At 46.4% G+C, this 21,268-nt stretch overlaps 1 protein-coding gene across 2 annotated transcripts in view; it reads left to right on the top strand.

Annotated features, from left to right (window-relative positions):
• AK1 (adenylate kinase 1) overlaps positions 1-21,268 on the top strand; it is a 72,522-nt gene that overhangs the window by 31,521 nt on the left and 19,733 nt on the right. The window contains exons 1-3 of one of the 2 annotated variants that reach the window (XM_061604003.1): positions 1,669-1,774; positions 18,221-18,263; positions 20,698-20,733. In XM_061604003.1, coding sequence (XP_061459987.1) covers positions 18,254-18,263; positions 20,698-20,733 — 46 coding nt within the window. In that variant the 5' untranslated portion in view covers positions 1,669-1,774; positions 18,221-18,253. Of the gene's footprint in view, positions 1-1,668; positions 1,775-18,220; positions 18,264-20,697; positions 20,734-21,268 lie in introns of those variants that run through there. The other variant, XM_061604002.1, reaches the window with a different exon arrangement.

The following is a 21,268-nucleotide window of genomic DNA, read 5'->3' as shown; positions in this document are numbered from 1 at the left end:
GCCAGAGGTTCTCCACCCCCTGTGCTAACACTGTAGGAAGCTGCCTCAGATCAGATCCTTTGTTGTAATAGCCGGTATTGTTTACTCTGGGGACAAACAAAAATGTATATATTAGGGGAAAGTGTACAGAAAAATGAACAGAGTGAAATAACATACAAAATGCATTATATTAGGAGAAACTGCATACAAAACTGTGTTTATTAGGAGACACATTAAAATGCTAAAGAATTTGGATGAGAATTTTTTAAAATTCACAAAACAATTCTGCAGAAATACAGAGAACTGAATTTAAGATTAGAAAAATGAGGTACGGAGCGAACTGAAATGGACGGAGGCTTCCATCTCTGGTCTACTCCGACTGTAAGCAGCTTTCCAGGGCCCCAGAGACAGGCAGATCTTCCCCACCATCTCCTGCCTTCACTGCTCTTGGCTCCTAAATGGGAGGAAGAGCAGTATTAGAGACAAAGAAATAAATAAAATTTAACTGACAACCCCAGGGACTGAGCCTGCAACATTTCGCATGCCAAGCAGATGCTCTGCCACTGGGCAATGATCAGGCTAGCCTAGTCCTGCAGGTATATTTCCAGATGGCTGGAAACAGAGCATGGTTTCCCCCATATATAAGAAGCGTGGTAAGTGGGATCCTAATAACTACCTGCCAATAAGTCTTTTGGATATTGACTCTAATTTATACAGTAAATTTCTTTTATGTAAGTTGGAGGAATGGGAGACTTCTCATCATATTATCCACTCTGAACAGGCTGACTTCAGAAAAGATCAGAGCGCTATTGATAATTGTCTGACCTTTTACTTTTTAGCCCAACAGGGCTTTATTGATGTTGCTGCAGCATTTGATTTCATTGACAGAAATCAGATGTAGCTTCAATTGTCCTGCATCGCTATCGATAAACACCTTTTGTTTTTGATTTAAAAACTTTATATCAACACATTTGCAAGACAAAAAGTGGAGATTCCAGCCAGCTGATTGTCTGCATGATCGAGCTCCCCATGGGGATCTTCAGCCCGCAGCTGATCCCTACAGAAAGCAGCTTTGCTCCGTGCTGAGGGTCTGCCTGACCAAGCTCCGTGCGCTGCAATTCCTGAGCACCCAGCAACCAGCTGGTTGGGAAGTGCTGCGCGAGGGGCTTTGACCGGTGGGCGTAATGACATCAAGTGCCAATCATAATGACATCAGGTGATTGACAGGTGGGTTGGGACAGACAGCAATCTGGCCCGCCCCTTGACATCAAACTATAAAAAATTAGCCATGAAAACGACCAATAAAATGTTGCAAACAAATCAAGCTAAAATTTATCAAAATACCAATAAAATCAGCACTTAAAAACTGATCAGCATAATAAAAAAAATGACATGTAATTTATAAAGGTTTCCTCCTCCTTCCTTTTCAATGTACTGGGCTTTATAGAAAACCCAGGGAGAGTTTTGCCTCTTCAGTTGCCTCTCCTTCTCTCCCTCTGAATGCATCATTCTGCAGTTTCCTTCCTACTCTCCCCCTCCCGGCTTCCTCCCCCTCTGGCTGATCCCCATTTGATTGCTATGCCGCTCATGTCTCCAGGAGCCGGGTGCCCTTCGCCGCCAACCCTGTCAGGCACAGAGAATCCCCCCTCCTCCCAGCATGCCATGCGCCTGACAGCAGCGTATATAAAGTGGCAAAAATAGCCAGAGAACCCACACCAGGGCAAGCTGCTGGCAAGACACAGCCCTCGTCTCCCTCGGCCCCCTTTTTAATCCCTCTGCATCCCAGCGCTGAGAGGTATGTACGAGTCACATTTCGGAAGATCTTTGAAAAATCTTTTGTTGGACATCTTTGGAAGGACAACCCCTCTGGATACAGCTAGAGAGCACGCTTGAGTTATTTTTTATTGCTTTCATTCATTGCTACCATCCTGCAAAGGCAGAATAGAAATTTCCACTGTGTGGCTGGGCTTTGTTGTTGTTTTTGCTAGGGATTCAGCAACAGGGTACAACCCTCTGCGGACTGTTAAGTGCCTTTTGCAGCTGCCTGCCTCTCTCTCTCTCTCTCTCTCTCTCTGGTGTTTTTGCAACTAGTAATGGAACACTGCAATGTTGTGTCTGTCAGAATGTAATGCCTTTGGCCAATTTGGCAGTCGTGTGCGTGTGTGTGTGCGTTCACACCTCTGGGTTCCTCAGGAAGCCGCCTGTTAGACTGACCTTGGGCAATTTTCTTCCATCTTGCCTCGCTAGCTTATCCCACCCCCACCATCCATGCTTGTTTGTTATCACAGTCTGGCTGGAAATGTTGAATGGCTTTGTCACTTGCCAAGAAACTGGGGACCAGCTGCGGCTTATTTAAAATGCAGCTCTGTGATGCGCCTGCAGGGAGCCCTCCACGTCAGGCTGAGAAGAGCCCAGGGAGGGTGGCAGGTAGTAAAAGGGGATGCTTTGCAAACGAGGATCCCACAGGGGAACTTCAGCTGAATTTACTGTTTACATATCTACTGTATACTGTTAACAGCGGAATGGTTTAGTTGCTCTGGATGTGTGAAGGCATTCGAGGTGCGTAGGTGTTTGCAATAAGGACACTTAATAAAGATATCCTGGTTGGTTGGTTGGTTGGTTGGTTGGTTTGGAGGGGCAATAACTCAGCAGTGGAGCACCTGCTTCCTGTGCAGCAGCTCTGAGGCTCATTCCCTGCCATCTCCAGCTGAAAGGATCAGATGTAGGTGGTGGGGAAGACCTCCCTGCCTGAGACCCTCCAAAGGCAGTGGAAGCTGGTCTATCAGGGCAAATGAGGCACTGCCCCACCAGCATCAGTCTGCCCTCAGCCCACCTTCCCCCCACCTTACTTTCAACCAGGCCAGGGGGTTGCACTTCCAGCTTCCTCCTCCTCAGTCTCAGTGCTGCCCATGCAGAACTCAGCAGGGAAGAGGATGGGGACCAAACTAGCGTTAACTGGCTCTGCCTGCCGTTGGCTCTGGCTCCACCTACTGTCGGCCTCCCTGCCTTCCGCCCTACCAATCTCAGTGGGCCCCAGTCACCACCACCGGTGGACCAGAGGTAGCCAATGTGGTGTCTGTTCTTCAACACCCGTTGCCCCCGAATATTGCCTGCTCTCGCTGATGGGAGGTGAAGTCCAACGATCTGGAGGGCACCATGTCGACTATCCCTGGGATAACGAACTCTGGGCTAGACAAACAAATAGCCTGACCTAGCCTAGGGCAGCTTTCTGTGGCCATGCTTTAGGGAAGGGGCCGTCACTCGGTATACAGGTACAGCTCCTCTTTGCATGCAGAAGGTCCCAAGTTCAGTCCCCAGCATCTCCAGCTGAAAGAATCCCGTAGCAAGTAATGGGAAAGACTCTCTCCGCCTGGGACCTTGGAGAGCTGCTGCCAGGCAGAGTAGACACTGCTGGCCTAGATGGACAAAGAGTCTCACCTTATGTGTTTCATATGTTCCTATAGTTGTGGTGCAGGTAAGTTCAACCAACAGCTTCAAGAAAAAGTGCCTCGCTTGTTTTCCAGTGATATGAACACAAGAAACGGCCTCATCCTGAGTGAGACCTCTGCTCCAACTTGCTCAGTAATGTCCATGCTGACTGGCAGCAGCTCTCCAGGGTTTCAGGCAGGCAACATTTCCAGCCCGGCCTGGAGATGCTGCTGCTGGCGAATGAACCTGGGACTTTCTGCATGCAGAGCAGAGCTACGGCCTTGCCCCGTGATGATGCACACACACCTGTCGTAGCATCATCTTAGGGAGATGTTTTCCTCCTGCAGTGGAAGGAGGAGGGTGCTTCTTCTCAGGCTGTCCTTGTTATTCAAAGGGTTTTGCTTTTCGTTTGCAAGTACTTGTGTTGAAAATATACAGGGCTTGTGTCCCACTAAGTTCTACTCAGAGTAGACCCTTTGAAATGAACATACCTGAATTAATCATGCCCATCAACATCAATAAGTCCACTCTGAGTGGGCCTAGCTTTGGATGCAACCCTTTGAAATTAAGGGTGCTTCGAGACAGTCATTATTTCTAGGTGGGATTCAGTCACCTACTGGTAAAATAAAGGTGATGTGGAGGTCTGTGCAACAAACCCACTCCCCAAAAGATCTAGCTTTTTGTGAAGAGGGAAGTGATGGGGAAATGCACGGGAAAAGTGTGGGGTAATGCTTGCTTTGATGTTCCCCAAAAACAAATCAGAATGAATGAATGCTCATTAAATCCTGCAAACAAATCTGAATGACAGTTCAGACAACTGATTGTCTGGAATCATGTACAAAAGTTAGCCATGCCCATCAATTTCAGTGGGTCTACTCTGAGAAAGACTAACGTTGGAGACAACCTTTTTTTTAAAAAAATAAAAATCTGTTGCCCACCTAATTGCTGCAGAGGGGGAGCACCTTTTTAGCCACTTAGATCCCCTCTGCCAAGCTGCAGTATTTGAACAAATTTGAATTTACTCGCTTTTCCTTATGATCGGACTGTAAGCCTGTGGCCATGATGACTGTGGTTTTTTAAAAATCTCTGCACAGTGCTTAGAAGTGTTCATGTTCTTTATAAACGAAAAGCTATAATCAGTAATTATTTTGGCAGAGCCAAAAATTTCTCAGGAGCAGTTTCAGAGATTTCCTTTTTCTCTTCCCCTTCCTCAACCTCTCTTGAAAAAGAAGGCCATTTTGAAGGCTTTTCTCCAAACATTCGCCTTTTTTGTGGCAGTTGTGATGGTGGTGACGGCTGTCATTCCCTGCACGACAACACATGGGGACAGTGCTAGATACAGAGCATTGCAGGAGATGCAAACTGGGGTCCAGGCGGCGTTGGTGGCACTGCCACTTGCAGGTGTGTCATGCTCCAGTGGATGCCCTCAGGGCTGGAGTTCCAGTCCCTGGAGGGATCAGCCCCTTAGCTAAGTTCTCGCCAAGGAGAGCAAGGTTGGCTGAAGGTGTAGCACAGTCCAAAGAAGCAACCAGGGTCAAGCACAGGGAAGATGCTCAGGTCACAAATGTGATTCAGGGCAAAGTCAGGCAACACTCCATGGTCAATAGCACAGGGAGTCCAAACAAGGTCCAGCTCAGTCAGGAGGGAGGACTGCATTTAGGAGCAAGGAAACGGAGACTTGTGCTGCTTCTAGCAATCAGAAGGCACAAGAGGAAGACCAATATATGCTCTGGCCTCCCAGACCACATCCTAACCACAGCTGCTGATGGTGAAAGAGTTTCAGGAATTACTTATTCATGAGGAACCCTCCCCCCCCCCCGCATTCATGAGGCGTTTGCTGACTGGATCTGTAGGTGCCTGCTGTATCATCATTCTTCAGCCCAGACCTTCTCGAGGATTGTGGGGTGGCTTTGGCTCCTCCTCTTCTGACAGCTCTAAGGGTCCTTTAGCGGTTCTCCTCGAGGGGATCCTTTGTGCTGCTCCTCCAAGGGTCCCGGGGTCTGGTACTGATCAGGGCTACACATGGCAAGCTGGGCTAAACAAACATAGAAAGCTAAACGTTAGGGGAAAAGCAAGAAGCTGTCTTCACTGCTCCCGCTAATGGTGAGCCTCACTCCTGAGAAGCTGTGGCAGAATTTCTTCTCCTCTTGGAGAAATTACAGTGAAATGGGCCTCTTGATTACTCTGCCCATGTAGGGTGGGGAATTTTGAGAAGCCATTTGGGCACAGTTGATGATGTTGATGATGTTGATGATGATTATTTCCTGGTTGCTACTCAAAATGGAGACCATAGTCAAGAAATCAGAAGAAGGCTAGGACTGGGGAGGGCACCTATGAGAGAACTAGAAAAGGTTCTCAAATGCAAAGATGTATCACTGAACACTAAATTCAGGATCATTCAGACCTTGGTATTTCCAATCTCTATGTATGGATGTGAAAGCTGGACAGTGAAAAAAGTGGATAAGAGAAAAATCAACTCATGTGAAATGTGGTGTTGGAGGAGAGCTTGGTGGATACCATGGACCGCAAAAAAGACAAATAATTGGGTGTTAGAACAAATTAAACCAGAACTGTCACTAGAAGCTAAAATGATGAAATTGAAGCTATCATACTTTGGACACATAATGAGAGGACATGATTCACTAGAAAAGACAATAATGCTGGGAAAAACAGAAGGGAGTAGAAAGAGAGGAAGACCAAACAAGAGATGGATTGACTCCATAAAGGAAGCCACAGACTTGAACTTACAAGATCTGAACAGGGTGGTTCACGACAGATGCTCTTGGAGGTCGCTGATTCACAGGGTCGCCATAAGTTGTAATCGACTTGAAGGCACCTAACAACAACAACTCAAAATTCATCCATGGCTATTTTAAGTGTGTGAATTGGGGAAGGCCTTCCACACTGCAGCAATCTGTGACGGGTCTCAGGTGTGGCTCACTCTGCACTAAGGGCTGACCTCTATTATGATGTGAGCCTTTTCCAGCCCAAGGGCCACATTCCAGTGGTGGTCGGGACCAGAGGCAAAAGTGGGCAGAGAAATGGATGTCACCTTCAACTTTTGCACAGTAGGCCACATTCCAGCCATGCAAAAGTCAGATATTTCTACACACCCAAACAAACACACTCCATCCATCCATCCATCCATCCATCCATCCATCCATCCATCCATCCATCCATCCATCCATCCATCCATCCATCCATCCATCCATCCATCCATCCATCCATCCATCCATCCATCCATCCATCCATCCATCCAACCAACCAACCAACCAACCAACCAACCAACCAACCAACCAACCAACCAACCAACCAACCAACCAACCAACCAACCAATCTGGCCTTTCTTCTGAAAGAGGAAAGCAAGACATTATCCCAATTCAAGGACACACTCCAGCCAACCAAAAGCATTCAAGGACGGTGCAGAGCAGGGCCAGTGAGGGGTGTGGCCTGGTGAGGAGGCATGGAGGGTCCTAAGGACTGGGTACAGACACCTGGAGGGCTGCATATGACCTGAAGTTTCCCCACCCCGTTGTAAGCTTTGAACACCAGATGTCAGTGGTTAGACTTCTCTAGTCATCCAGGTGCCTTGGAGCAAGTGAGTTCCATGCTCATCTCAAGGTAACCATTTTGGGGATTTGTGCCAAAATTGGTTACCTGCACATGATCTAGGATTGGGGATGCACTTGGGCCAATACAAGTCCCCAGTTTTGAGGAAGATCCATTCAATGTTTCATTTTAATGGAAATCTGGCTTCTTGAACTCTGAGTATAATTTCAAGATGGTGCATCTTTCAGGAATTTGGCCACCTCAGAGTGCATGTGGTATCGCTTTAGTCCATATGTGCCGATTCGACCAGTCCGATCTGCAAAACTGGCACTCTTACAGGTGCCACAAAAAACTCGTTCCACATTTGTAAGAAATCAGTCTTTTAGCATGGCAGCATCTACGCTTTGGAATTCCCTGCCTATTGATATCAGCCGGTCACCTTCGCTGTATTCTTTTCGGCACCTGCTTAAAACATTTTTGTGTAGGCAAGCTGATCTCATCCAGGCACGTCAAATGCTGACATGTATTTTACTCTCCTTTTGCTTATTATTTTAATATTTTAAGTACCTGATTTTAGCTGTTTTTTATTGATCATTTTAATGTTTGTTATTTTGTATTACAATCAAGCAATATATAAATGGTGAAAGAAAGAAACTGTGTGTGTGTGTGTGTATGATTGTCTGGATACTCCTTCCCATCAATTCTTCCCTGCCCATAAATCAGAGATGGCAACTATTTTCAGCCTGGAGGCCACATTCCCTTCTATGCAACGTTGTAAATGAGCACATGCAAAATTGGCTGAGATCAGATATAGACCAATCTGTCCATTCCTACCCAGTCATCATTTTTAACTTTGGGAGAACAATCATTTTTACTGTATAATGCCCTGTCTCACCCCCACAGCAAGGGTGTGGAGTGACCCCTCTGTGATTTATTAGGGCTGGCCCATACTTAGAACTCTGAAGCAGGCAAAACCTCAAGGGCAACTGACCTTATTCGGTGTGGGTCTGCTGCAGGGGAGTGTAACTGGACCCCAGTTCTTTCCTCTCCAGTCAGACCAGCGAGTGTGGGTGGGTGGCATGAACTTTGCAAAGAACCACAGGTCTATTTTCAGTACCAGCTTCTTTGGGACTCTTCCCAAAAGCCAGGCTGAACATTTTTGGCTGTTACTTGGGGGACTGGAGCTTCATTCATGTAATTTAATGCAAGAATAAGGCCTGGCTGCGTGTCTAATCCAGCATAACTACCCATCCTGTAGCAGTTTTTTTATATCACCTTGATTGTGCAAACCCTTGGGGCAATCTTGGGAGATAGGCCACAGTTTGTTTCCATTTTACAGATGGGGGACTGAGGTTGAAAAAATTAGTGACTTACCCATAGTCAGATAATTAATCTGGTGCAGAGGTAGGGTCTGAACCTAAACTTCTAAGCTAGGTTTTGTTGCAGGGGTGCTACTGGACCATCCTTCATAAACACTACCCCTGTTTGTTTGACAGATGGTAGATATTTTGGTCAGAGCAGCTGCTCTCAGGGACACGAGTTTAAACCTTTCGTCCACTATACTGTTTCCCCAGTTTAAAATCAGTCTCTGAAGCTGCTATTTAACCACTCCAAGCAGAAAGCATACAAGTATTTGTAGTGTACCTGCTGTTCACCCACCCACATACTCTCTCCAAGAAAGCCAGTGTGGTGTAGTGGTTAGAGTGTTGGACTATGACCTGGGAGACCAGGGTTCGAATCCCCACACAGCCATGAAGCTCACTGGGTGACCTTGGGCCAGTCGCTGCCTCTCAGCCTCAGAGGAAGGCAATGGTAACCCCCCTCTGAATACCGCTAACCATGAAAACCCTATTCATAGGGTCGCCATAAGTTGGAATTGACTTGAAGGCAGTCCGTTTAATTTTCAAGCATGATTACATGGGAGTAAATCCCATTGAATTGAATAAGCATGCAAATGATCAAACTGCCCTCCCCTTGTCCCTCCTATCCTCTCCCTCCTGCCCCTTCCCTCCCCCTTCCTTCACACCTCCCTTCCCTTACCCATTCCCTTCCAATCCCCTCCTTCCCCCCCGCCTCCTTCCTCTCCTCCCCAATGGTCAGTTTTACCTATCCTAGGACTACGACCTGGGAGACCAGGGTTCAAATCCCCACACAGCCATGAAGCTCACTGGGTGACGTTGGGCCAGTCGCTGCCTCTCAGCCTCAGAGGAAGGCAATGGTAAACCCCCTCTGAATACCGCTTACCATGAACACCCTGTTCATAGGGTCGCCATAAGTCGGAATCCTCTTGAAGGCAGTCCATTTTCCATACACACCCTCTCCACCCACCATGGGGCTCCTAGAAGCTGTGCATTGCAGAGGGGATATTTAGATAAAGAAAATGGCATAAGTGGTTACCTACCCACCTCTTCTGCCAGCACTAGTGTTCTGATCAAACCTAGAGCCTTTGTGTGTCTCTCGGGCTGGTTGTAAGAAAGAAGGCAGGCAGGTGGGAGCTGGTTGAGGGCAGGGTGAGGCTACTGAGGGTGGCCAACTGGCCAAAGAAATAAAACCATCCTGGCATGTTCTCTTTAACAGCCGAGATCAGCCGGCAAAGCTTGTTACGGCTTCTAGCTAAACAGAAGAACAGCCGTGCTGAATCAGGCCAGTGGCTCACCTGCGTCCTGTTCTCCCAGCAGCCAACCAGGTGCCCCAGTGGGAAGGTCACGAGCAGGACCTGAGCGCAACAGCCCGCTCCCCACTTGTGATTCCCAGCAACAGGTATCCAGAGTCATACTGCCTCTGACAGTGGAAGGAGAGCATAACCATTGTGAAGTGAAGGCGACCACCTCCCCTGTTCGCTGCCGCAGACTGAGCTGCAGTTAAAAGGGTCCGTTGAGAAATTGGCCACTGTGTGCCCCCCTCCAGCCTCGTTCTTGCAGTGATGCAAGAAGAAAGGAAAGGAAAAAACCAAACCCAGTTCCAAGATCCTGCAACTTTAGCAGCTTGAAGAAAATTTAAATATTTTCATCATTAGTTTTGTTGAAGAACATAGCCTGCTAGATCAGGCCAGTGGCCCTTCTAGGCCAGCATCCTTTTCTCACAGTGGCCAACCAGGTGCCCCAGTGGGAAGCCCACAAGCAGGACCTGAGCACAAGAGCCCTCTCCCCCTCCACCTGCATTTTCCAGCAACTGGGGTTCAGAAACATAATGCCTCCAATGTGGAGGCAGAGCATAGCCATTCTGGCTAGTAGCCATTGATAGCCTTTTCCTCCATGAATTTGTCTAATCCTCTTTTAAAGCTGTCCAAGTTGGTGGCCATCACTGCCTCCTGTGGGAGCAAATTCCATAGCTTAACTATGTGCTGTATGAAGAATTCCTTTCTTTTGTCTTTCCTGAATCTTCCAGCATTCAGTTTCATCGGATGTCCATGAATTCTAGTCTTATGACAGAGGGAGAAAAACTTCACTCTCTCCATTCTCTCCATGCCATGTATAATTGTATAAACTTCTATCGTGCCACCTCTTACTCGCCTTTTCTCTAAACTAAAAAGTCTCAAGTGCTGCAATCTTTCCTCATAGGGAGCCACTCCATCCCGTTGATCATCTTGGTTGCCTTTTTTGGAATCTTTTCCAAGTCTACAATATCCTTTTCGGGGTGAGGCGACCAGAACTGTACGCAGTATTCCAAATGCAGTTGCACCATAGATTTGTACAACGGCATTATGATACTAGCAGTTTTATTTTCAATACCTTTCCTAATGATCTCTAGCATAAAATTTACCTTTCTCATAGCTGCTGTACACTGGGTTGACATCTTTATCGAGCTATCCACTACGACCCCAAGGTCTCATCTAGGAATGGGCAAGAATTCCACTGAATTCAGATTTAGCACTGGATTTTTTAATGGGTCACATATTCTCCATCTTTGCGAAGCAATCCTGTTTGATGCCAACATCAGCTGCTTTCCCCTGACACCAGGTTTCCCCACCCCCAAAATATAAGTTCTTTTATTGATTTTACTTACTATACAGCACCTCTCTCTCTCTCTCTCTCTCTCTCTCTCTCTCTCTGTGCCACCCCACGTCCACTGGAGTAAGCCAAACTCCAAGCAGAAGGAAGCAAGCCAAGTGGTGCCCATGTTAAGAACTCAGGGTTTGCCAAGGAGGACGGGGGCACTGAAAGCTGCTTTCCTTTCCTTTCCAAAAGGAAACCAGCTAGTCTCTAATTGCTAATGTGAAAACTGACCAACTTCAATCACAGTGGAGGAGGAGGAGGAAGTGGCAGAGCCATTTTCCTTTTCTGTATCAATATTTTCTTTCAAATTATCAATATTTTCTTTCAAATTATCAATATTTTCTTTCAAAATATATTTTCTTTCAAAATATTTTTATTTTCTTTCAGAATTTTGAAAGATTTTAAAAAATAGTTTTAATTAAATAATTATAAATAAATAAATTATACACAAAAATTAATCAATAATAATAATTTTTAAATTATTTTGAAAGAAAATATCAATATTTTGAGAGAAAATATTGATATTATTAATATTTTGGGGGAGTGGAAAAAATTGGGCTGGTAAAGGTAGTGGATAGTGGACAAAGAATGAATGGATAATGCCTGTTAAGTTGATGGGATGCTTTTAAAGCTGCACTGGCCAACAGATCCCATCCCTAGTCTTGTTCCTGGTCAGTTGCTGCCAGTTCAGACCTGATGAGCATATATGTGAAATTAAGATTTTTTTGCCCCAACATGCATCACTTTACACTTGCTCACATTAAATTGAATTTGCCATTTAACCACCCATTCAGTTTGGAGGGGTCCTTTTGGAGCTCTTCATAATCTCTTTTTGTTTTAATTACCCTGAACATTTAGTATCATCAGCAAACTTGGCTACCTCATTGCTCACCCCTAACTCTAGATCATTTATAAGCAAGTTAGACAGCCAGGTCCCAGTACCAATTCTTGGAGGACTCCACTTTCTACATCCCTCCATTGAGAGAATTGTTCATTTATTCCTGTTCTCTGCTTTCTGTTTCTTAACCAGTTCCTGATCCACAAGAGGACCTCTCCTCTTATTACATAACCCCTGAGTAAGCTCAGCACTTTGGTGAGGTACCTTATCAAAGCTGTTTGAAAGTCCACTGGATCATCTCCGCTTGTTGACACTCTCAAAGGGCTACAATAGGTTAGTGAGGCAGGACTTACCCTTTCAGAAACCATGCTGACTCTGCTATTGCTAGTCGGGCGGTATAAAAGTTTAATTAAATAAATAAATAATACATGCTTGGTAACAATACTTTCTACCAGTTTTCCCAGGTCAGACGTTAAGCTAACTGGCCTGTAATTTCCAGGATCCCATTACATTGGCCACTTTCCAGTCCTCAGGTATGGAGGAAGATCTGAGGGACACGTTACATATTTTTGTTAGAAGATCAACAATCTCACATTTGAGTTCTTTGAGAAATCCCAGGTGGATGCCATCTGGATCTGGCAAATTGTCAATTTTTGTTTTGTCTGTTAAGCCTAGAACTTCATTTCTTGTCACCACTATCTGCCTCCATTGTTCAGACTCTTCCTTCAGGCCCAGGGATCTGCTCTAAATGCATTTAAAGAATTTATTGTTGTTGGTTTTTATGTTTTTAGCTATGTGCTCGTCAAATTCTTTTTTAGCATTCCTCATTGTATTCTTGCAGTTGTTCTGCCAGAGTTTATGTTCCTTTTTATTCTCATTTGGACAAGACTTCCGTTTTTTGGAGGAAGCCTTCTTGCCTCTTCTGGGCCAAGTTCCAGGTTCTGGTTTTGGTGTACAGAGCCCTACGTACTTTGGGACCAGGATCCCTGAAATATCATATTACCCTTTATATATCCATTGATCACTGCGCTCTACAGGTGAGGGCCTCCTGGAGATACCATCTTATCAGGCAGTCTGTTCTGCACACCATAGGAAGTGGATCTCTTGTCTAGTGGCACCTACCCTTTGGAATTCCCTCCCCTTAAATATTAGACAGGTGCAGTCTCTGTTATCTTTTCAGCGCCTACTGAAAACCTTCAAGCCTTTTAAGTAGAGACCTTATCCCAGTTTGCACCTGTGTTGGAATTGCTTTTTAAGATATTTTTAAAGAATTTTTAAAAAAGAGGTTTTTAAAGATGTTTTGTTTTAATATATTTTAATTATTTTTATGATGTTTTATACTGTTTTTAGTGTTTTTGTTTGCTGCCCTGGGCTCCTACTGGATAAATAGGAGAAATACTGGATAAATAAATAAATAAATAAAAGCTTCTTTGATTCTGCTCCTTAACCATGCTGGCATCCTCTTGGCCCTGGTCTGGTCTTGGTTTCCTGATCTGGGGTATACACTCCAATTGAGCTTTTAATATTGTATTTTTAAATAGCTCCCAAACATTTGGGAGTGATCTGACCCTCTTGACTATGGATTTCAACTTTCTTTTTACCAATCCCCTTATTTTGAGGAAGTTTCCTCTTTTGAATGTGACCATGTTGGATTTTCTTGGGAATTGGCCTTTTACATTTACTATTCTCCTCACGTAGCTACAATTCCCAGCGTTCTTTGGGAAGAGGGATTAATGGTTAAACCTCTCTGGGAACTGTAGCTCTGTGAGGGGAAGAAGGGCCTCCTAGCAACTCTCAGCACCCTTCACAAAATACAGTTCCCAGGATGCTTTGGGGGAAGCCATGGATGTTTAAACTTGTATGATACTACCTTAAATGTGTAGTGCAGATGGGGCCTAAAAATTGAGAGTGGGCAAAGACCACCAACAGAAATTATGAAGATTGGGGTTAATACTTGGGTTGGTATTTGTGTGGTCAGCATTATCATTTGCAATTCTTGGTGCAAGCAAAATGGCAGGTGTGGGGAACCTTTGGCTGAACTGCAACTCCCATAAGCTCCAACCAGCATGGGCAATGGCCAGGGATGATGGGAGTTGTAGTTCAGAAACATCTGGGGGGGCAGGGTCTTCTCCTGTTGTCTTGGTAACAAAAGAGGAAAAGATGCCATGCTGTTTTGCTGTTGAGTGGTTTGTGGTTTATAGTTTTGTACTGGAATTTTTTTAAATTTAAAAACATGAAATGTAGAGCAGGACAGGGGAGGCTTTGGGCCTTGGTATGCATCTCTATTTTCATCTGTAGGAGGCGGGAATGTGTTCATGATCCTGGGGCCCCGAGCTTGCACTGTAATCCAAGCTGCCATCCCTCATTAAAAATTAAGCAACAGCAGCCGCTCTCCAAGGCAACCACACACGCCATGGAAAGGCCTCAGGGGAAGAGACACAGGAATAAAGTACACCAGTCTTTTCCCCAGAGAGCTCAGAACAGCTCCTCTCCCATTTTGTCATCCCAGTGGCCCTGTGAGGTAGGCCGGGCTGGGGCATGGCAACTGAGCCAGTGTCCCCCAGGGAGCTTCGTGGGGATTTGAAACTGGGTCTGTCCAGGTCTTAAGTCCAATGCTCTTTCTCAAACCTGGTGCCCTCCAAAGGTTCTTGGACTCCAACTCCCATCAGCCTCAGCCAACAAGGGCAGTGATCAGGGATGATGGGAGTTGTAGTCTAGCAACATCAGGAGGGCCATGGGTCCCCTGTCCCTGATTTAGAATGAGCCACGCCATTGATCCCTCAAGCCTAAGACTCTGATTGACAGCCACTCTCCAAGGCATTACTGGGGCAAAGAACCTGTGGCCCTTTCGATGATGATGGACTGCGGCTCCCATCACCTCTGGCTGTTGGCCGTGCTGGCTGGGGCTGACGGGAGTTGGAGCCCAGCAACAGCTTGATGGCCACAGGGTCACCTGCCTATCTTCAGCATTGGTTTTTCCAAGCCAGCTTCAGATCCTGTTACTAATGATGCTCTGGGCTGAACCAGGTACCTAGGTGCACGAGATGCTGCCTTTAGCTGTGTAGCCCAGTACTGTCTGCTCCCGGGGTGGCTAATCCGTGGCGCTCCAGATGTTGCTGGACTCCCACCTCTCATCATCCCTGACTGCTGGCCATGTTGGCTCCTGGGGCTACTGGGAGATGGAACAGAAACATAGCAGAAGCAAGCTGCCTTATACTGAGTGAGACTGTTGGTCCATCTAGCTCAGTACTGGCAGCACTGACTGGCAGCAGGTGTCCAGGGTTTCAAACGGGGCCTTCCCAGCCCTACCTGGAGATGCAACTGGGACTGAACCTGGGCCTTCTGCATGCAAAGCGGATGCTCTACTACTGAGCTATTTATTTATTTATTTTATTTATTATTATATTTGTATACCGCCCCATAGCTGAAGCTCTCTGGGCGGTTTACAGTAACTAAAAACATATACAATTTAAAAATACATCTTTTAAAAAACAATTTAAAACACAATTAAAAAATTTAAAGCAATATAAAACACATGCTAAAATGCCTGAGAGAAGAGGAAAGTCTTGAGCTGGCGCCGAAAAGATAACAGTGTTGGTGCCAGGCGCACCTCGTCAGGGAGATCATTCCATAATTTGGGGGCCACCACTGAGAAGGCCCTCTCCCTTGTTGCCAGCCTCCAAGCTTCCCTTGGAGTAGGCACCCAGAGGAGGGCCTTAGATGTTGAGCGTAGTGTATGGGTGGGTTCGTATCGGGAGAGGCGTTCCATCAGGTATTGTGGTCCCAAGCCGTGTAAGGCTTTATAGGTCAAAACCAGCACCTTGAATCGAGCTCGGAAGCATACAGGCAGCCAGTGCAAGTGGGCCAGAATCGGTTTTATATGTTCAGACCGTCTGGTCCCTGTTACAAATCTGGCCGCTGCATTTTGCACAAGCTGCAGTTTCCGAACCGTCTTCAAAGGCAGCCCCACATAGAGTGCATTGCAGTAATCTAATTTGGAGATTACCAGAGCATGGACAACTGAAGCCAGGTTATCCCTGTCCAGATAAGGGCGTCGCTGGGCCACCAACCGAAGTTGGTAGAAGGAACTCCGTGTCACCAAGGCTACCTGAGCCTCAAGTGACAGAGATAGATCTAGGAGAACCCCCAAAATACGAACCTGCTCCTTCAGGGGGAGTGCAACCCCATCCAGGACAGGTTGGACATCCACCATCCGGTGAGAAGAACCACCCACTAGCAGCATCTCAGTCTTGTCTGGATTGAGCCTCAGTTTATTAGCCCTCATCCAGTCCATTGTCGCAGCCAGGCACCGGTTCAGCACATTGACAGCCTCACCTGAAGAAGATGAAAAGGAGAAATAGAGCTATGACCCTTTCCCTAACAATAAAGTAACCCTCTAGTCCTCATGGTGCTGAATAAAGGGCTGATTTAAATAACAACATAGAGAGCTACCTTACACCATTGGCCATTGTTCCATCTAGCTCAGTATTGTCCACAGTGACTGGCAGAGGGCTCCAGACAGGGGTCTTTCTCAGTCCTATCTGGAGATGCCTGGGACTGAACCCGGGACCTTCTGCATGCAGTGCAGGTGCTCCACCACTGAGCTCATCAGCTGCAGAGCCTCCACAAGGGATGTGCTGGAATTCCACCCAATTCGGATTTGGTACTGAATTTTCCATTACTTTGCTTATTCTGTATCGTTGTGGATCGGATTTTAATACAGCGATTTCCTGTGGTTGTTTTTGAAAATGGATTTTTAAAAAAAAAATCTGCATCTAATATACCAATATTAAGAACAGTAATCTTATCAATGTTTATCAATATTTCCTTTCAAAATATCCATATTACCAGCAATATTTTTTGCAAGGGAAAAAAAACGGATTGATAAAGCAGCTAGCAGACAAAGAATGAACTCAAATTGATACTGGCCTGTTAGGCCAACTGAATGCTTTCGAACTGGCACCGCCCACAGGATGCCATCCTAGCCACCCCATTCTTATGCCACCTTGCCTAGAATCTCCCTGCCTCCCTCCCTCCCTCCTCACTGTTTTCCACCTGTGGAACTGATCTCCTCTTCTGATCTGCCCTTATCTTCTCCTCCGTTTGGTCGGCTCTGCTTTCCTCTCCTGTCTCCTGACAATTGACGCTACATCAGGAAATCGTTGCTGCGGGAACAGCTTCCCAAGGCACTGACGATTTCTCCCTTGGAGTGCAGGCATCTTTCCCCCTTCCTCCTAGATCCGTTTGTGTAGCTCCGTGTGTTCGCTCCAAATCTGCAGCCAGGCCGGTGGGTGTATGACTGAATCTTTGTTTGCCTTGCAAAACCAACCATCTCTGTTGGAGGCGTGGTGCTTTTGGGGGGTGTTCTTCTGCTGTATCCGTCCTTAGCTAGCACTTCCCCTGTTGGATCTTTGGTAGGGTGGGGTGGATCTTTGCAGTGGTGGCTAGTGGCTCCATGTCAGTGGGGCAGTGGAATCTGCTCCAGGTTTTAGTCCAAACTTTCAAGGAGCTGTCCTGGACTAAAATGCGGAGCAGATTCCACTTCCCCACTGGCATGGAGCCACCAGCAGCCAGTGCATGAGAGGAAGAACCTCTAGGGTTTGGATCACATTCACCCGGCCCCGATCACTCGTCTGAAGCAGAACTAGTGGACAGTTAACTGGAAGGTTCCGTCCCATGAGCGTGGGTCTGTGTTTGTGGGTAATCCATTATAGGGCAATTTCTTCTCTTCTTAGCATTGGGGTGGAGAACCTCCATTCCAGGGGCTGAAGGTGGCCCTTTAGTCCTCACTTTCAGGCCCTCGGAATGATCCTAAGCCACACCCTCTCTCTGCAGGCCACACCTCTCACTGGCCCTGCTTTGTTTCTGAAGCAGCCTTGCCTTCCTGGACTCTTGAACTCTGATGATGCCCCTTGCTTGCCCGGATGGAGGATAGGGAGGAGTGTGTGTCAGTGTGTGTAGAAACGAGCCTACTGGACAAAGGTAACATTTACATCCATCCCCCTGCCTGCTTTTGCCTCTGGCCAAGCCCACCACCGGCAGGTGGTCCCTGGAAGGTTGCTGAGAAGGGAGCACAGCCTCCAGACTGAAAAAGATACCCCCCCATCCTATCATCCGTGTTGTTATTTTTTTGCCTCCCTTGGCTTATTTGGAAGGAAAACAGAGAGAAAGGGTCAATGAAGGCACAGGAAAGAAAAGGGTTAAAAAGCCAAGCCGCAGCATCTTGAGATTTTGGCGATCGGGTCAGACTGGAAAAATGAACAGAAGGCTCCTGCTGACAGTTCTGAAATTTTGCCCCCCCCCCTGCCTGCCACCTGGCCCTGATGGAAGCAACCACTAAGGATCTAACTCTTCTAGTGCTTTGGGATGGTCTTGCCAGGCTCTGCAGCCTTGGGTCTAACCAAGCCCTCTGCCTTTTTTTTTGTTCCAGGCTGAAGAGCTTCTCATTCCAGAATTTCTCAGAATGGCAGCCGGTAAGTGCATCTTCCCGACGCCTTCCCTGCCTCAGTCTGTCTTGCTCTGTCCCTTGTTCTTTTGGTCCAATTCATAAACCGGCTTTTTGACATGACCGAGCCCACACAAACTGTGGATTACGCTGTCTTGAGTTGAATTGCATCTCGTAGGCTCAGCGGTCAGCGTGAGAGCAATGTTTTCCTTTCGCCTTTGGGGACAATATATGCCTCTGAACACCAGTTGCTGAGAATCACAAGCGGGGAGAGTGCTATTGCGCTCACGTCCCTCTTGTGCACTTCTCAGAAGCATCTGGTTGGCCGCTGTGAGAACAGGATGCTGGATTTGATGGGCCATTGGCCTGATCCAGCTTCAGGGCTCTTATTTATTATTATTATTATTATTATTATTATTATTATTGATTGCATTTACTTCTAGGTTTGTAAGTAAATTTGCTCTAGCCCAGTGTTGTCTACACTGACAGGCAGCAGTTTGGTTGTCCACTGTGAGAACAGGATGCTGGACTAGATGGGCCACCTGCCTGATCCAGCTTCAGGGCTCTTATTTATTATTATTATTATTATTATTATTATTATTATTATTATTATTATTATTATTATTATTATTATTATTATTATTATTATTATTATTATTATTATTGATTGCATTTATATACCGCCCCGTAGCCGAAGCTCTCTGAGCGGTTTACAATTAAAACATTAAAAACAATTATACAAATTTAAAAACACATTTTAAAAAGCAATTCTTGTGTGGTATCCTCAGGCAGCTGTCAGCGCCCACCACTGCCACCTGCCTCAGGCCTTCTTTTTTTCTGGTTCCCCAAGCAGTGTTGGGTGCCTGGGAGCCCCCATTTCCCACAATGTCTCGGTGGGAATCAAATTTGCACTTGACAAAACAATATGAGAACCGAAACACAGCCATCCTTCCAAATTTGCACTTATCCGAATTTTGTGATGGAGTTCTCCCTTCGTTCCGCCCCACCAGTCCTGATGGGCACCAGCCTCCACTGGGAGTGACTGGCCAGTGGGCACCAGCACGTTGATCATTCCCAACAAGCCATGCTAATCTGTCAACCCTGGCTTATCACAGCTTGCCAAGGTGGTTTTCCTTGGGATGCCTTTTCTGCATTTTAGGTGGGTCTATGGCACGGAAACCAGAACACAGAAATCTCTGCTTCAGACACGCCAAGGGTTTCCCAAAGCCACCACAGTTCCCTGGTAGCCAGCGCCTGCTTCGCTCCCTCTCTGCTCAGGGGTTGTAACTCTAGAAAGCTGTAATTAAAGGAGACCGCTGCTAGCTCATGGATCCCTGAGTTGCAGACAGCTCCAAGACCACCCAGCTTTTATTTTTAGCTCCCCGGCTTCACTGTGTCATTAGGTTTCCATCCATCCAGTTTTGGAAAAGTTTCCATGTTCTTGAGTGAGAGGAGTTGTCTCAAGAGCCATGTTGCAAGAAACGAGGGCTGTAAAGCAAAATGCTCCCTTTCCCTTTCCCCGTTCACAGGCCATGAAAGTGGAGATGGATTCCAGCTGTTTTCAGGGATTGGGAACATGAAGTTCACTGGTGCTTCTCCCAGTTCCCCACAATGTTTCAGTCAATCCCCACAGTACTCTGAACAACGTTATATTGTGACATGGCATCGCTCCTGGGCATTATGGGGACAGGCAGGCCCGGAATCCTCCACTGAGGTTGGAATCTTGGTCCTCTCTATAAGTTTTGCGGAACAACTGAGCTTTAGGATCTACTGGCCTTTAGTGGCTCTTTCTGGAGTCCTTCTGACCTGGATCCAGGTTCTGTTTACAAAGGGAGCAGGCCTTACAAAGGGAGCTGATCTTGTTCTGTGAAACAATTGAGCTTTGGCATCTGCTGGCCCTTAGTGACCATCTCCGCGGCAACCTGTGTTGAGCATTGAACCACCAGGCCTCACAGGCAAAGTCAAGCCTAGGCCCAGCCCAGCCCCAACTGTGGAGGGCGGGGTGGCCAGAGGCTCACAGACCAAAAATGTACTAAGCAAAACAAAAAAAAGGGGGTTTTGGGGGGCGGGAACCAAGGAGAAAGGAAAGGAATAGGAGGAGGAAAAGAAGTGGCTTTTTGGGGGGGAAGATGGGTTCCCAATGCTCCTGTGTAGAGGACCCCACAGTGAAAGCTGGCAAAGGTAATCTCGCGGGTGGTGGGGATCTTTGCATCTGACTTCCTTGAGACGTGCCTGAAATCTTTTGAAAACCAGCTTTTGTTCTTATTGCCCCGAGGTAGAGATTGAAGGCCTCCATTTGGGGGGGTGGGAGGTGCAGGAGCGGCGTCCTTCAGGAGTAAAGCAAAACTGAACAGATGCTTTGCGTCCTGCAGAGCATCTCCCAACCGAATATCCGGTAAATGCCCACAAATGCTTTTCTCCCAGAAAATGACACTTTTTTTTGCTTTTCGCTTTTTTTCCAGAAAAATTGAAAAACCACAAAGTCATCTTTGTAGTAGGTAAGTGAAGGACAAATTGCTGGATGACCTGATGCAAAAAACCCCAAAACAGATCTCTGAGCCGACTCATAGTTTGCCAAGCAAACTAACGAGTAAGTGAACGCTAACAGAACTGAAGCAAATAAAATGTTAGCGAAGGATCTGGAACGCGTTCAGAACCTTTCTGCCTGGATGCGATGCATTGTGAACAACCCTGGTTGAAAGCTATAATCAGACTGGTTTGGGTAACAGAGTGGGTGGATCTGAGAAAGGTTTTCCCCAAAGACTCATTAACACACACACCCAACTCCCTTGAAGGTAATAAAATTGTGAGTAAATGAGTGGTTGGGAAAAGGGGGGTTATAAACCAAAGAAGAGGACAAACATAATTAAGTAAGTTGACGTTTTCATTTTTTGGCCCTGTGAGCATATTTCCTTTCCCCGCAAAAGGAGGGTTTCAGAGTTCCTCAGTCCATCTCTCCCCCTCCACATGATTCCAGTTACAGAAGGGGTGGTAGAGAAATTTGATTGTTTGTATTTATTTATTTATAAATAT

Source organism: Rhineura floridana, chromosome 20, assembly GCF_030035675.1.
Source record: "Rhineura floridana isolate rRhiFlo1 chromosome 20, rRhiFlo1.hap2, whole genome shotgun sequence".
Classification (NCBI taxonomy): domain Eukaryota; kingdom Metazoa; phylum Chordata; class Lepidosauria; order Squamata; family Rhineuridae; genus Rhineura; species Rhineura floridana.
Note: the sequence above shows the minus strand (reverse complement) of the source record. Positions and strands in the feature narration are given on the sequence as shown.